The sequence below is a fragment of the Erythrolamprus reginae genome, chromosome 7 (genome assembly GCF_031021105.1).
Source record: "Erythrolamprus reginae isolate rEryReg1 chromosome 7, rEryReg1.hap1, whole genome shotgun sequence".
Classification (NCBI taxonomy): Eukaryota; Metazoa; Chordata; class Lepidosauria; order Squamata; family Dipsadidae; genus Erythrolamprus; species Erythrolamprus reginae.
Window position 1 is genome coordinate 77,946,744 of NC_091956.1, and position 17,916 is coordinate 77,964,659.

At 39.7% G+C, this 17,916-nt stretch overlaps 1 protein-coding gene across 8 annotated transcripts in view; it reads right to left on the minus strand.

Annotated features, from left to right (window-relative positions):
* Positions 1–17,916, minus strand: part of NPNT (nephronectin) — a 79,293-nt gene that overhangs the window by 49,323 nt on the left and 12,054 nt on the right. For all 8 annotated transcript variants that reach the window (XR_011559640.1, XR_011559639.1, XM_070757908.1 and 5 more), the window contains exon 2: positions 13,319–13,419. Coding sequence is in view for 6 of the 8 variants with exons in the window: in XM_070757908.1 (XP_070614009.1) it covers positions 13,319–13,419 (101 nt within the window). In the remaining 2 variants the exon portion in view is untranslated. The remainder of the gene's footprint in view (positions 1–13,318; positions 13,420–17,916) is intronic.

Here is a 17,916-nt window from a genome sequence, read left to right on the forward strand (position 1 = left end):
ATTGATAGGTGTGGAAAGTATACTGGAAAGTAATTCAGGATTTTATAATAAAGTGAGCAAAACTACACCCTATGATAATTCTTCATAGGAGGGCGCACAATGAGTGAGAGCTTATTAGGGAGCCATGGTGATGTAGTGGTTGGAATGCAATATTGCAGGCTAACTCTACCCACTGCCAGTAGTTCGATGAGGAGTCAGATTGTTGGGAGCAATATAGTGACTTTATAAATGGCTTAGAAAGGACTGCACTATGAAGCAATATGTAAGTGCTATTGCTATTGCTGTTTCACTCTTTCTAAATTTTTGTAACCTTCTTGCTTATCTGAATGGAGTTGTGCCTTTAAAATTAGCAAACTGCAACTCTGCAAACTGAATAATCTGTCACGGATCATAAAAGCCAAGTCCTGCCAATGTAATCCCCCCCCCCCCCTCATCCTTAGCTGGCTTTAATAATTGTGAGAACATCGTTCTCTAAAGAGTTAAGACAATCTATGATCTTTGACCAAATTAATAGAGATCTTTGCACACATTCATAGACACAAGCTTGATGCAAAAAATAAACAATCTGCAGGTAGCTAAGTAACCCAGAAGGTAAGTTTGAAAACTTTGGAAAACATATTCCCAGCCACAAAAAAGACTTTTTCCAGAGGTTATAATCACAGCCAACTACAAAGAACAGATGATAATTATCTTTAGATAAATTAGCCCCTAAACATAACTTAGATATTGTTCTCCGCCCCTTTGATCTTTTTGAAGTAATTTAAACAAAGCTATCTTGTATTTTTAAATAACTGATTATGTATTTTAAAATTTCTAAATCTAAAAACTACCCTATTATGCTGAAGTTTTAAAAGGAAGCATTTTACTCTTTTGTTATTGCTGTACTTCCAGAGAACATGAAAAAGATTGCATGTAACTCAGCTTAACATTTGTTTAAGATGGTATACATAAAAGAGCAGCAATCAAGTTTAATAAGAATAGGTTAAGTGATACATCAAAAGCAAATATCTTCTCTATGAATTGTGGAGTAAAGAATGGTGGAGACCATTCTATTTGGGACATGTCCAACTTATTTCATGGCACATTGGGATTCTTTCAGAAAACATGGAGAGCGGCCAATACTTTGGGTCACATCTGTAAGTACATATAACATTGAAGCATAAAGGACCAGAATATCTCCGGGACCGCCTTCTGCCGCACGAATCCCAGCGACCGATTAGGTCCCACAGAGTTGGCCTTCTCCGGGTCCCGTCGACTAAACAATTTCATTTGGCAGGTCCCAAGTGAAAAGCCTTCACTGTGGTGGTCCCGACCCTCTGGAACTAGCTCCCCCCTGAGATTAGAACTGCCCCCACCCTCCTTGCCTTTCGCAAACTCCTTAAAACCCACCTCTGCTGTCAGGCATGGGTGAATTGAGACATCTCTCCCGGGCCTATACAATTCATGTATGCTCTGTTTGTGTGTATGTCTGCTTTAATAACGGGTTTTTAAAAAATGTTTTAAAATTATTAGATTTGTCGTGAATTGTTTTATTGTTGTTGTGAGCCGCCCCGAGTCTACGGAGAGGGGCGGCATACAAATCTAATAAATGAATGAATGAATGAATGAATGAATGAATGAATGAATGAATGATGGATGGATGGATGAATGAATGAATGAATAAATGAATGAATGAATCAATAAATAAATAAATAACTCAACACATATTTAGGATACCTATTTACAGGTAAGCCTCATACAATCACATTTGAGCTCAAAAATTTCAGTAGCTGAGCCAAACTGTATTCTTGCCCCATTTTACAATCCTTCTTGCCAGAATGGTTAAGTGAATCACTGCATTTGTTCAATTAGTAACATGGTTGTAAAGTGAATCTAGCTTTCCCATTGACTGTCAAGCATTTATCTTTAGATAAATCAGCCCCCAAACATAACTTAGATATTTGTTCTCGGCCACTTTGATCTGTAAATGTAAGAAATTATCATAAGTCACTTTTAAAAAATGCTGTTGTAACTTTGAAAGTTCAACTAAATAAACTGTTTTAAGTCAAGGTTTGCCTGGCTGTCATACATACAGTTTGAACCGAAAGGTTTTTAAACAGTCCTGTTTTTTCCTGCTGCCTGCTGCCTCTCTAAACCTCCATGGATTGCAACTCTCCTCTGGAGGGAATTGTAATGGATTTCCCCAAAGCTGCTTATAGATGTCATTTTGCAGGGGTTCAGAGACGCTTCTAGGAATCTCTGGAATTAATTAACCCTGAAAAATAGACGCATCCTGTTTCCGATGTGCCTATAACGCCAGAGTTACCACATTTTTAAAACAGAGCAGGCTAGGCTTATACGGTATAAATAAATAAACCAGCCCAAAACTGCAAAGTATTTCTATAAGAAGTATTTTTATTTATTTATTTCATTTATTTTGTCCAATACATAATACACATTGAAGAGAAAGATATGTAATAATATAAGTAAAGAAAAGAATAGAAGAAAAGATATAAAAGTATAGGTGGACATATTTGAAAGGAAGAAAAGATAAATGAGATAAAGGAGAGACAAGTGGACAGGGGACGGAAGGCACACTGGTGCACTTATGCACGCCCCTTACTGACCTCTAAGGAACCTGGAGAGGTCAATCGTGGAGAGTCTAAGGGAAAAATGTTGGGGGTTAGGGGTTGACATTACTGAGTCAGGTAATGAGTTCCACGCTTCGACAACTCGGTTGCTGAAGTCATATTTTTTACAGTCAAGTTTGGAGCGGTTAATATTAAGTTTGAATCTGTTGTGTGCTCTTGTGTTGTTGCGATTGAAGCAACATTGACAGGTAGAACGTTGCAGCATATGATCTTGTGGGCAATATTTAGATTGTGTTTTAGGCGACGTAGTTCTAAGCTTTCTAGACCTAGGATTGATAGTCTGCTTTTGTAGGGTATTCTGTTTCGAGTGGAGGAGTGAAGGGCTCTTCTGGTGAAATATCTTTGGACATTTTCAAGGGTGTTGATGTCTGAGATGTGGTATGGCTTCCAGACAGATGAGCAGTAGTCTAGGATGGGTCTGGCAAAAGTTTTGTAGGCTCTTGTGAGTAGTGTGAGATTGCCGGAGCAGAAGCTGCGTAGGATCAGGTTAACAATTCTAGAAGCTTTTTTGGCGATATTGTTGCAGTGGGCTTTAGCGCTTAGGTCATTCGATATTAGTATTCCAAGGTCTTTTACTGAGTGTGGGTTGGCCGTGAGAGATTGTTTATTCAGTTCGTATGTGCGGTTTGGATTCTTTTTGCCAATGTGGAGGGTAGAGCATTTGTTGGTTGATATTTGAAGTTGCTTTTTCTGCACTTCTGAAGTCTATGTCAGTCTTGTTGGGTTGCAGAACCAAACCATATTAAACAAACAAACAAACAAACAAACAAATAGCGGTGTCTGGGCAGGTAAAGGAAGTTTCCTTCCTCTTTAGCTTTTCAGCTATTGCGTTCTACTTACAGTAGCAGTGGGAAAAGCAGACAATCAGATGTGTGCAATTATGAGACCATAATTATATACATTTTGTGGTATAAATCCACGACTGGATTGAGTTTGAATCAGACTCTGAACCTTGGCTCACCTCAAACCCTGATTGTTTCCCAATCAAACAGAAATAGCTTACTGAATAATAAACCCACTACATCTAGTTAAAAATCTTGGGGAAAAAACCATTAAGAATTAAATTTCCAGCCAGCACAAAGAAAAAATAAATCTACATAAATATATGGAATTAATCAGGATTGTCTATCAGGATTTAGTGAACTACTCTGCCATTGCTGTCTTCAGGATGATTAATGCATTGTATATAAATAGAGATGGATAATCTGTTCGGTGAAATTTAAAATTGGAACAATGCTAGAATTTTCACACAGATTTGACTGTTATCATCCGCTTTCTGGAAAGACTAAGAAGAAAGTAGCCAATATAGAATTGAACGTGAGCTGGTGGGAATTATTCATACATGCATTCAAAAAAATAAAGAGTGCTCAGTTTGAGAGGTCCTTGATACTCTCTGAGATTTGAGTGCTTTCTTGCAGACATTTCATTATCCAAAATAATAATAATAATAATAATAATAATAATAATAATAATAATAATAATTATTATTATTATTATTTATTAGATTTGTATGCCGCCCCTCTCCGAAGACTCGGGGCGGCTCACAACAACGATAAAAACAATATTATACTGGCACAAATCTAATATTAAAAAAAACTTAAAACCCTAGCATAATTAAAAACCAAACAACCAAACATAAATTATAATAAGCCTGGGGGAAAGGTGTCTCAAGTCCCCCATGCCTGGCGGTATAGGTGGGTCTTAAGTAGTTTACGGAAGACAAGAAGGGTGGGAGCAGTTCTAATCTCCGGGGGGAGTTGATTCCAGAGGGCCGGGGCCGCCACAGAGAAGGCTCTTCCCCTGGGGCCTGCCAGATGACATTGTTTAGTCGACGGGACCCAGAGAAGACCCACTCTGTGGGACCTAACTGGTCACTGGGATTCGTGCAGCAGAAGGCGGTCCCTGAGATAATCTGGTCCGGTGCCATGAAAGGCTTTGTACTTTTATATCCTTAATTTTCTGTGGGACCTTATCGGCCGCTGGGCAATATTATCAATGCACTGATGATAAAGAGCACCAATGATGTTATCTAGTTTTGGTAATGAAATATCTGCAAGAAAACAACCAAGTTCAGAGAGCACCAAAGATCCCTCTTTACAGCCCTAATGTACAAATATTCTTTATCAATATCTATTATTTTCATATCTTTTAATAAGAAAAAAATTAAATGCTGTTGCCTTCCTCTTGAGCTATATACAGGAATTAAATTCTGATGTAACTATGCTACTTATACAGAACATGACAATTTAATCAGGATTATAGCCTTTTAATTAAAATAGATAGATAGATAGATAGATAGATAGATAGATAGATAGATAGATAGATGCATACCATAGCATACCATAGCATAGCATAGCATAGCATACATACATACATACATACATACATACATACATACATACATACATACATACATAAAGAGAGAAGGAGATGAAAATAACTATCTTCATATTAAACTGAAGCCAGGAAATTAGAATAATTTTGTTTTTATTTTGTTTCATTGCACTGAGAACTTAACCTTCACATATCTTTTTTTTAATGGAAGATAACTTTTGCACATAATAATGGAATAATAAGGATTTATATTTATTTTGATCTGTTAAAGTAGAAATGATACACTGATATAATGAAAGAAGTGAAAGAAATGAATTGAGTATGAAATATACTTTAAAATCTCTAACAACAAGCCTTCCTCCTATGTATAGATTAAGATACGATATAAATAGTGCTTCTTTTTTTTCCTTTTTCCTTTTTCCTTCTTCTTTCCTGCCTGGGTTTTTAAAGAGAAGTAAATTCGGATATTTCTGCTACGATAAAATGAGGGTTTTTCAAATGAAAGTTGGAATGTGTTTACTAAGAACGCTAGAAAGTTATGAAAAATAGCAAATAGCCAAGAGCCTAGATAGCTATAGCACTTTAAATACAAATGAAAGCGAAGAACAATATCTAAAATCCGGATGATAGTATTTGGAAAGGAGGTAGCACAGGATGAATGATATATACCAGAATAAATTGGATAAATAATTAGAAAAATTTGATTAACTTGACTAAGAATTTGGCATTTGATATTGCATTGTATTATATTTTAATTTGAGGTGTGTAAATTGGAATCTCTGGAAGGTGTGAAAAACAATAAAAAATTTATAAACACCCCCCCAACACCCCCCCCCCTTCATATGATATGGGAACTAAACTGAATGGATAGATTCCAATACATGAATTGACCTTGAATTTTCGAATTTTCAGTAAACAGAATCCAGAGAGTTTGTAATACCATTTAAATGTAATTAATTTTTGTTTAATCTGCTATGCTATTCCTTTTTACTTAATTTCGCTTATGACTTTCAAATTACTTGCTGACTACAGCTGCCCTTTTTGCTTGTGGCAAGGCAACTCAGCTGAAAGGGATTTTTAAGAATATACTTTACCTGTACCAGAGTTAAATTCAGTTGAATTCTTTATCTCTCTGTCCTGGTGCATTATTGTTCCAAGGTCATTCTTGTGAGCATATTTGTGAAAATAGCTTTTTGTGAAGAATGGGCTACGGGGTCAAAGAGACATGTTAAGAGCAGAAATGCTAGTCCAAATCGCAGGTTGATTACTGGTAAATTTATTCAGGAACTGTTCTAAGAGAACACTTCAAAGCTTAGATCGCAATCTCCTAAAATTTGTCTAGACATTGTGACAGATGTTGAGGGAAACCTAGAGCTGACCTTCTTGTGATAACCTGAAAGAGGATAATTAATCAAAGATATTAAATAGGAGGTGATGCTGACTTACCCAGCTGTTCACAATATCTTCTGCAACAGCTAATGTGAACATCTTTTAACTGAGTAGTCTCTAGCTATTAAGAAACAATAGTTCAGTCACCATCTAGTCTAGGGGTGTCAAATTCAAGGCCTGGGGTCTGGATCCGGTCCACAGGATGCTTAGATCTGGCCCACCCTGAAAACAGTGGGACCTCTGTCAGTGAAAACAGAGGTAAGGGGGTGGAGGGAGGGAGGGAGGGAGGAAGGAAGGAAGGATTATAACCTTAACCCTAACCCTCCCCTTCCCTAACCCTCCCCTAACCCTAACCCTAACCCTCCCCTTCCCCTAACCCTAACCCTCCCCATCCCTAACCCTAACCCTCCCCTTCCCCAACACTAACCCTCCCTTCCCTAGGGTGGGTGGGCCAAGTCCAGATGCCGGGCCCCTCCCCTTCCCTAACCCTAACCCTCCCCTTCCCTAACTCTCCCCTTCCCTAACCCTAACCCTCCCCTTCCCCAACCCTAAGTCTCCATTTCCCTAACCCTAACTCTCCCCTTCCCTAACCCTCCCCTTCCCTAACCCTAACCTTCCCCTTCCCCAACCCTAAGTCTCCACTTCCCTAACCCTCACCCTCCCCTTCCCTAACTCTAACCCTCCCCTTCCCTAGGGTGGGTGGGCCAAGTCCAGATGCCGGGCCCCTCCCCTTCCCTAACCCTAACCCTCCCCTAATCCTCCCCTTCCCTAGGGTGGGTGGGCCAAGTCCAGATGCCTTACCACCTGGCCACCACAGGTGCCCCCAACACAAGTGATCTGGTCATGCCCATCCTGGCCACACTCACTCTATCCATGTACACCCCGGCCCTCCCGAGGTCAAACACAACCCTGATGTGCCTCTTAATGAAACCGAGTTTGACACCCCTGATCGAGTTGGTTCTCATATATCCAATGACACTCATGATCACCAGGGTCTCCGTGGACCTCTTTGGCGTCTTTTCAAATGTTTTAAAGTATTATTTTGATATGAAATAATTATTAAAAGGAATCTGTCAATCTGCTGCCAGAGATCGCTTTTATAAAAACTGAAGTATTGATTCAGTGAAACAGTTTAACCTCTACTAATTTCACTGGGATCTCAATAAGAAAATGAAAGAATAGAGAGAAAAATCAGAAGAATACCTTGCTATTGTATAATAGTAACAACAAACCCACAGTATATTTTGAAGTACAACCCAATCCTTCAACTTGGCATTATCCAGGTATTATTTGAAAAGCACCTGAAAGAAAACTACGAATGTATGTAATTTGTTTAGTACCCCACCTAAGAGACCGAAGTTCTCTTTCCATCCCATAGCACAATAGGTATTTTTTCGTATGGAGCTAAGGTTGCATATTAACTTTGAAGTGATGCGCTATGTCTTAGGCAGACTATGTAAAATGCCAAAACATGCAGCTGGTTTGCTAAGATATTCTGCTTAGATATTCTGTTCTAAAGCTAATATATATATATATATATATCTCAGTCATCTCCCATGTATGATAAGAAAAAATTATGCCCTCTGCCTTTGGTGTTATTGATTGAGCAAGTGATATAGAGACACACATTTCATATTTGCTTCATGACTCATGCACCATGGTGAGTGGGTCCCAACCTACTCTGGATAAATAGAATAATAGAATAGAATAACAGGGTTGGAAGGGACCTTGGAGGTCTTCTAGTCCAACCCTCTGCTTAGGCAGGAAACCCTACACCACTTCAGACAAATGGTTAGCCAATCTCTTCTTAAAAACTTCCAGTGTTGAAGCATTTACAACTTCTGGAGGCAACTTCTTCCACTGATTAATTGTTCTGTCATTAGACAGTTGCAATGGATGGCTGTGAAAATTGAACCATAAGAAAGGCTCAGGGCCAAAGAAGTGAGGCATATGAACTATGGTGCTGGAGAAGAGTCCCGTGGACTGCAAGGCGATCAAATTGGTCGGTCCTAGAGGACATCAACCCTGACTGTTCTCTAGAAGGCCAGATCCTGAAGATGAGACTCAAATACTTTGGCCACCTAATGAGAAGGAAGGACTCACGGGAGAAGAGCCTAATGCTGGGAAAGATTGAGGGCAAAAGAAAAAAGGGGATGGAAGAGGTATGCTCAAGTTACACCAACACTGCATTGGTTGCCGATCAATTTCCAGTCACAATTCAAAGTGTTGGTTATGACCTATAAAGCCCTTCATGGCATCGGACCAGAATATCTCCGGGACCGCCTTCTGCCGCACGAATCCCAGCAACCGGTTAGGTCCCACAGAGTTGGCCTTCTCCGGGTCCCGTCAACTAAACAATGTCATTTGGCGGGACCCAGAGGAAGAGCCTTCTCTGTGGCGGCCCCGACCCTCTGGAATCAGCTCCCCCCAGATATCAGAGTTGCCCCCACCCTCCTTGCCTTTCGCAAGCTCCTTAAAACCCACCTCTGTCGTCAGCCATGGGGGAATTGAAATTTTCCCTTCCCCCTAGGCTTATAGAATTTATACATGGTATGCTTGTATGTATGATTGGTTCTTTAAATTGGGTTTTTTAAGATTATTTTTAATATTAGATTTGTTCACATTGTCTTTTTTATTGTTGTTAGCCGCCCCGGGTCTTCGGAGAGGGGCGGCATACAAATCTAATAAATACAAATACAAATACAATAGAATAAGGTGGACAGATGGAGTCACTTAAGCATTAGGCATGAGTTTAAATGGACTCCAGTAGACGGTAGAAGACAGGAGGGCCTGGAGGAACGTTGTCCGTGGAGTCGCGATAGATTGGATATGACTTTGCAACTAACAACTCTCAGGAAATTTATCCTTAGTTCTAGTTGCTTCTCTCCTTGATTAGTTTCCACCCATTGCTTCTTGTCCTGCCCTCAGGTGCTTTGAAGAAGAGCTTGATTCTCTCAATCATATAAAACATAAGCAATCAGATCCCCAGTCTACCTGTATTGATGTAGGCTAGTTATTTAAAAAATACAGTGAATTTTTCCCATTGTTTTGTGTTATAATATTGTTTTGCCAAAATAATGGAAGCTCTCTCACCTCCATTCTACAGTAGTGGCCTGTATACCACCTGAGCTTCTTATAAAAGTGGTTTGGAAATGGTAGCTTGTCAAAAGGAACTCCAAAGTTTACTGGTGTGATTGAACATTTTAATCACTCTGTATCTCTTGTGGTTAGCTCTGGTCCAGCTCCTGCCCCAAGGACTGTGGATGTGGGGGAGAAATCCACATGCTGCAGGCCTGTTTTGCCCCCCCCCCCGGGTGGAATCTGATGATGAAGGCTCCTCTGACCAAGAAGACATAAGTGACAGGGAGGAGGAGAGTGTGGCAGACAGCTCAGAAGGAGATCAATTATCTAGCTCCTCCTTGGATTCGGAACAAGAGTTAATGATACAGCCACGCATGCGGAGAGCGATGCATAGGCAGCAACAACTGAGAGATTATTATCAAAGAAAATGAGGCCACCTGTGGTTGATTGGGGCTGTGGTAATTAGTGAGGCTGCTATAAATAGCAGCCTGTGGGTTTGGCCATTGTGGAGGATTACCTGATCGTTGTGTTTCGTGACTGCTTTACTGACTTTGACCTTTTGTGTGCTGATTTTTCCCCGCTTTGAAACTAAACCAGAGCAAAGTGTGTGTCACTTTGTGAAAGAAGAAGGACTGTGAATTACCTCACAGCTGCAAGCTAAGTATCACAGAACTGATAAGGGACTTGTACAAATTACCAGTTTGTTTGGAGACGAGTGCTCTTTGTTATACCAAAAGAGGGCTTGGTTTAAGTGAATTTTCATTATAAAAAACATTGTTTTGAATTTTCAAACGTGTGTGTGTCTGAAATTTGTACCTGTGAATTTTTCGGAGGAGTCTACCAGAGAGCCCGACAGAACAGTATCCATAGAGTGGGGAGGGAATAATAATAATAATAATAATAATAATAATAATAATAATAATAATTATAATTATAATTATAATTATAATTATAATTATAATTATAATTATAATTATAATTATAATTATAATAATAATTATAATTATAATTATAATTATTATTATTATTATTATTATTATTATTATTATTATTATTATTATTATTAATTAGACTTGTATGCCGCCCCTCTCAGAAGACTCAGAGCGGCTCACAACAGCAGGCCTCCAATGGGAATTTTGCAATATACTACCCCTGAAATGGGGTAGGAATTGAGATTTTGCAGTATCCTTCCTCTGCCATGCCCACCAAGTCACATCCAGGGAACTAGTAGGGGAAAAAATTGAATTTCACGCCTACTTTAAGGCCTTGGTATTCCTCCTCAAGTGATCACATTTGGGACTGGAACTTTATTGTTACGAGAAGCTACTATTGTATAATTAAAAGGTAGCTTTTCTTTTACCTTACAGACATGAGAAGCAAGGGTGGGTTCCAACTTATTTCCCTCCCGGTTTGCTTCCTCCTGTGCAATGGGAAAAAAATCCCAAAAACTTCCCCAAAAAGAAAAGCTGTAAACAAGACAGCGACTGTACGCGCAGTGCTGAAACTCTGCTTCTGCGCATGTGTGAAGGCATGCAGCCTTCCCCCGGTGGGTCAACATCTAGGGAGGCACTGCATGCCATGATTGCCACATCAGAATGAAGCGACAGAGAAAGTTTTCTCGATAAGGCGACGACCTCAAATGAATCAAGGTCTCTCCTATTTATTGTGTTTTCACAGTTCTGACATGTGGTACAGAATAACCAATTCGCAAACACCACATACATTACACCAGCACCATATAAGGCAAACTTCTCTTGTGGCTTTCCTATGGATAATTAACGGAAGCTACATTCTTTGCCTTTTCCCTAGATTGTATGTTTGCTGGTGATTAGCAAAGGAATGTGAGAGAGGCATATATTTCCTTATATGGAAGTTCTATAGGTTTTCTTTAAATGCTTTCCATACATGGTCATGATTCTGCAGAATGCTTGCTCAGCCTAGACTTTGCTGCCTGCCTTTCCATAGAGGAAGAATTAAGGCTTTATTCAGCACATAATTTAGGCTTAAAACATCACTCTCCAGCAATATTTTATCCCCAAATTTCAGTGCTTAAAAACCTATGATTACAACACATGTGCAGAAGAAAAAAAGCCCAGGAAAAAAATCCACCTGTCCCCAAAAAAAATATTTTTTAAAAAATTATTTTTTAAAAAAAGATGGCAGTGCCCATGGACCCGCACTGATCGAACCGATTCCATGATGTCATCATGACATCACCAGCGGTTCACTACTGATTTGGGTGAACTGGTCTGAACTGGGAGGAACCCACCTCTTCTGTGAAGGTCATAGATGTGAAAAATTACTGGAACGAATGAAAATTACTTTTTTATCACTCTCGTTATTGCACGCTGTCACTGTCCGACAATTGCTATGGAGGACTATCTCTAAAGAGCACATGAAAGTGTGCGTGAGATCATTTGGGGGTTTGGGTGCACACTTCCGAAAAAAATTAGCCATCACTGGTCTATATAAAATACAATATGTCTATCATATGGCTTGAAAAGTGAGACTTGTTCATGCTAGATTTTGAAAAAGGTACATATTGTTCCAATGAAAATGCTACTGGATCAGAGAGATGCATTCCAATTTATTTCTACTTAGTTCTCATCAGCTGCACTATTCTGTAATTATAAACAAGTCTAAACAGAAGTCTGCTTAATTTACAGAAATTAATATTCAAACAGAACCACAATTAGGAAAACATTCAGGAAGACGCATACAAAAACCAAGCAATTCCACCCTCTCATACTCTCTCAAATAAATGCAGATTGATCTTCAGATCTTTGTATTTTGTAAATTTGTCTTATTTTTACTGTGTGGCATAGTTACAGTGGCCAGGAGACCCCACTGCTATTAGAGTAGTAGTCTGGCTTTGCACCACACAGTGGTTCTTCCTGCAGCATCACCCAAGGTCCCAAACTGGGAAGGTTCAGAGCCGTCAGGAATCTGACTGCCTGATCAAAGCACAGCTCATCTCCCAGTGTGATATCTATCTGTCTACTTTCATAGAACATACTTTCAAACTGTTAGATGGACAGAAGCTGACGGAAGCGACAGGAGTTCACCCTCCCCACAGTACTCGGGCTTGAGCGGCCCTCACCGAGACCAGAATCATGAATCCACTGAGCTCCATGACTCCTTTTACGAGGATGGGAAAAAATACCTCTGGATTACTGGATGACTATGACTGTCATATGCTTCATAATGTGGAGATCTATGAAAATCACATATCTAACTCTGCAACAATTTGACAAAAGTATAAATGTATTTTCTGGATGAAGCATATACTGATTTAACAAGCTAACTGTCTTAATTAAATTAATAGCCAGCATTTCTGTAATTTTTATCACTTCCACAGCTTCTAACATACCTTTTCAGAGTGGCAGTTTACAGGGTTTGATAGAACAATGAAAAAGTGAGAAATGTTATTAATAAATGACCACTACAGGACACTGTCAGGATAAACAAAAAAGCGATAAAAGATGAGCTGGATTATTTTTGTTGTATTTTTTTTTTAAAATGTGGCTACTTCTACAAAATTCGATAGAGCAATCGCTCACGCACTGAACATGGGACTTCAAAATTTAAGTTTCAAATCAAAATTAATTGGACAATTAAAGCCGATAGACCAAATTTAATATTGAGGTTAAAAAAAATAGTTGATTCCATTGTTTATTTCTGCCACTGTTTGTATGAATACTTGGAGTTTACAATGGGCAGAGTTTTTAACCTGTCAGTGTCCCTCCAGGAAAAGGAAATAGCCAGTATGTATTATAAGCCCTTCATCATGTGAGTGTCCATGATTTCAGGAAAGCTATTACAGTATTAGAGATGTCCAAGCCCCATGAGGAATGGCTCAAAGCCCCAGCAGTGTTGATACTCACGTTGGCAGTGGCCCCAGGCGTGGCGAGCCCAGCCCCAGCAGCAATCCACTCTGCTCCCAAAACGACACAATCCAGTTGTGGAAAGGATCTGCCTGGGCCACCTGCACCAGCACCAAAAATAAGCTTTAAAGAGTAAGCCCAATGAATCAACTTGTGTTAAGTTACATATCAAAGAGGTCAAACTCAAGGACCGCGGGCCAGATCCTATGACTAACAACAGTAATAAAACAGTATATGACAATAATCCAATACTAAAAACAGTTAAAAACCCATTAGATAAAAACCAAACATACATACAGACATACCATGCATAAAATTGTAAAGGTCTAGGAGGAAGGAGTATCTCAATTCCCCCATGCCTGGCAGCAGAGGTGGGTTTTAAGCAGCTTACGAAAGGCAAGGAGGGTGGGGACAATTCTAATCTCTGGGGAGAGTTGGTTCCAGAGGGCTGGGGCTGCCACAGAGAAGGCTCTTCCCCTGGGTCCCGCCAAGCGACATTGTTTGGTTGATGGGACCCGGAGAAGACCCACTCTGTGGGACCTAACTGGTCGCTGGGATTCGTTTAGATCTGGCCTGTGGGACCAGCCTGGAAACAGTAAAGAACTAACCCATGGTGCCTATGCTAGCAAAAATGGAGCTTTGGAGGCCTGCATGCGGCCCTCCAAAGCTCCATTTTCAGTGGCAGAGGGTTGCAGGAGGCCATTGAAGCCAAAAATTGAGCTTCAGAGGCATTTTCACAGGCGCCCCCAACATCAGTGACGCTGAGCTGGTCATGTGTACCCTGGCCATGCCCAACCGGGCCCCCAAGGTCAAACACAACCCTGATGCGGCCTTCAATGAAATCGAGTTTGATACCCCTGTTACAGATGGTCCACTGAACAGAATTATCTTCAACTGGCTGGATTCACACAATGTACTAATTTATGATAGTAGAAACCAAATGGCTGAGTTTACCCAATATGCTAACCAGAACTATATGAATTTGGTTTTGTATAATGTACAAGGGGTATACATAAGTACACTGGTGTGCCTTTCGTCCCCTGTCCAATTATCTTTCCTTTCTTTCATCTATCATATATATTCTCTTCCTTTCATATATCCTCTCCTCCACTTTTACTCTTATATATATTACCACATGTCTTTTTTTTCTTCCTATGTATTTGGGTATTGGACAAATGAATAAATTTTTTTAAAAATGTTTGGATCCAATTTTCACCCTGACTGAAAGGAAATGAGTGCATTGTGGATCTTTTGTTCAATTACACTATACCAATATTTTTGTCCAGTTTTATTATTATAAATGTTCAAGAAAGAAACCAACTATTACATTTCTTCGTCCTTAATCTATTTTTGTGAGTTTTTCTTCTTGCAGAAGAGATATCTTGCTGCTTAACTCCTGTATATATGCTATACCTTAGCAACTTTAAGAGGCATGGACTTCAATTCCCAGAATTCTCCTGTCAGGTCTGGGGGATTCTGGGAGTTGAAGTCCCTGCCTCTTAAAGTTGCTGAGGCACACTGTCCTTGTGGATAACTGCAACATCAAGTAACAAGACACTGTTAATATAGTATATGAATATGATGGTTATTGCAGATGTTAATTCAATAGACAGAACTTTCAATCAATTCCATTGCATCCCAAATGCTGTATTTTTAATTGGAACTGGTTCAGACATTCAGCTGTCATTTATTAAATAATATTTTTAAGATTCCAGATTTTATCATTATTTGGAAAGCATGTTTTTAGTCTTCTTATCTTGATAAGCCATCTTGAAACCATCTGTCATAAAGTCTTAATATGTTTTTGAACTACTGTTTCATCCCATGGTTAAAAGGTCTGGGAAACTATTTTTCCCTCTTAGGCTATTTCTTTCTTTCTTTCTTTCTTTCTTTCTTTCTTTCTTTCTTTCTTTTCCTTCCTTCCTTCCTTTTAGTTTCTCTTTCCTTTCATCTCTTATTAACTCAATATATCCAATACCATGTAGATTTATCATGGGAATCAAATATTTATGGTGCTTTTCTATAAAGATAACTTAACCACATAAGTCAAAGTTTGATAAGGGGTCTTAAAATACAACTTTCATGGAAATTCTTCTACGTAATCAGCCTTTACTTCTAGTGATTCACCACAAAATCAATATTTTAGCTGTAAGATATTGATTTCTAGGAAATTCCCCAGATCTAACACTAGGATAAGGTCAACATTCTGTGTTCCATCCTGTATTCTAATTATATATTGGACATATAACATGCCAGAGATATGATCAGACATTCTATCTATGGAGCTGAGCTAGAAAACATTTCTTCCAACATGCTAAAAATTACAGCTGCAATACTTATTCAAGATTAAGGCACCATATCTCAGTAAAGGGATAAAGTTGGAGCAGTTAAAAATATCACGATGTGTTGTCCTTTGATTAGCTATAGCAATATCTCTTTGATTAGCAATGCTATTCAAAATTTGCACGCCCCTCCTGTTTGGAACCCATATTGCATCTCAGATGTTAACACCCTTGGAAATGTCCAAAGATACTTCACCAGAAGAGCCCTTCACTCCTCCACTCGAAATAGAATACCCTACGAGACTAGACTTTCAATCCTGGGCCTAGAAAGTTTAAAACTAAGACGCCTTAAACAAGATCTAAGTACTGCCCACAAGATCATATGCTGCAATGTCCTGCCTGTCCGCGACTACTTCAGCTTCAACCACAACAACACAAGAGCACACAACAGATTTCAACTTAATATTAACCGCTCCAATCTTGACTGTAAAAAATATGACTTCAGTAACCGAGTTGTCGAAGCATGGAACTCATTACCGGACTCCGTAGTGTCATCCCCAAACCCCCAACACTTTACCCTTAGATTATCTACGGTTGACCTATCCAGATTCCTAAGAGGTCAGTAAGGGCAAGCACAAGTACACTAGAGTGCCTTCCATCCCCTGTCCTATTGCTCTCCTATATCTCCTATACCTTTCTTCTATTCCTATATCTCTTCTTCTATTCTTTCATTGATATGTTCTACTGTATTACTATATCTTCTTTTCTATTATTTCTTAGATATATTTTACTATGAGTATCTCCTCTATAACCTTCATCATGTATTTTACTATGTGTATATAGATATATATCCACTAAAACTCTCATTGTGTATTGGACAACATAAAAAATAAATAAATAAATAAAAATAAAAGCACAGCACACTATAAAGTAATAGTAAAGTGTACTTTACTTGAGCAAATCAATTGACTCCACGGAATAAATAGTGATTACTCAACAAATGGTGAAAAGGATAGGTAAAGCGTAAGCTTTAAACTAAGATCCCACCCAGCACATTTTCTTCTAGTCTGTAAGACTTATTCTTTAATTTGCATGAACGTTTTTCATCAAATTTTGACACATTATAACTGTAACAATTACATGCACATTCCTGCTTTTCAGCCCTCGCTTTCAGATTTCATTTATCTACATTCATGTTTAAACTTGAGCTGCAAACTTGTCAGCATGCTATTTCATCAACTTTGTCCTCAAATCGTTAACTTCTGACTTATTCAGCATTAATTGAGATTTTTTTTTTTACTATTTGATGGACTTACTTGATAGCAGCAATAGGAATTACAAAGACGTTTAAATTGTTCTTCCTGTAATATTCCTGCAATCTATTTGTACGTGTGTGTGCTATATACACCATAAAGATCTGATGGGAACAATTTAGCACCTCCAGATGCCTTGCATTCTCATAGTTCTCAACAGACATATGTCCAGTCAACGAAGCAGTGGAAGTGATGTGCCGGTGTCTGGAGGCTGTTGGGGCCTGGATAGATGTCAACAGACTCAAACTCAACCCTGATAAGACGAAGTGGCTGTGGGTTTTGCCTCCCAAGGACAATTCCATCTGTCCGTCCATTACCCTGGGGGGGGGGAATTACTGACCCCCTCAGAGAGGGTCTGCAACTTGGGCGTCCTCCTCGATCCACAGCTGACATTAGAGAACCATCTTTCGTCTGTGGCGAGGGGGGCGTTTGCCCAGGTTCGCCTGGTGCACCAGTTGCGGCCCTATCTGGACGGGGAGTCACTGCTCACAGTCACTCATGCCCTCATCACCTCGAGGTTCAACTACTCTAATGCTCTCTACATGGGGCTACCTTTGAAGAGTGTTCGGAAACTTCAGATCGTGCAGAATGCAGCTGCGAGAGCAATCATGGGCTTCCCTAAATATGCCCATGTCACACCAACACTCCGCAGTCTGCATTGGTTGCCGATCAGTTTACGGTCACAATTCGAAGTGTTGGTTATTACCTATAAAGCCCTTCATGGCATTGGGCCAGAATATCTCCGGGACCGCCTTCTGCCGCACAAATCCCAGTGACCAGTTAGGTCCCACAGAGTTGGCCTTCTCCGTGTCCCGTCAACTAAACAATGTCATCTGGCGGGACCCAGGGGAAGAGCCTTCTCTGTGGCGGCCCCGGCCCTCTGGAACCAGCCCCCCCCAGAGATTAGAATTGCCCCCACCCTCCTTGCCTTTCGTAAACTTCTTATGACCCATCTTTGCCATCAGGCAAGGGGGAATTGAGACATCTTCCCCAGGCCTATATA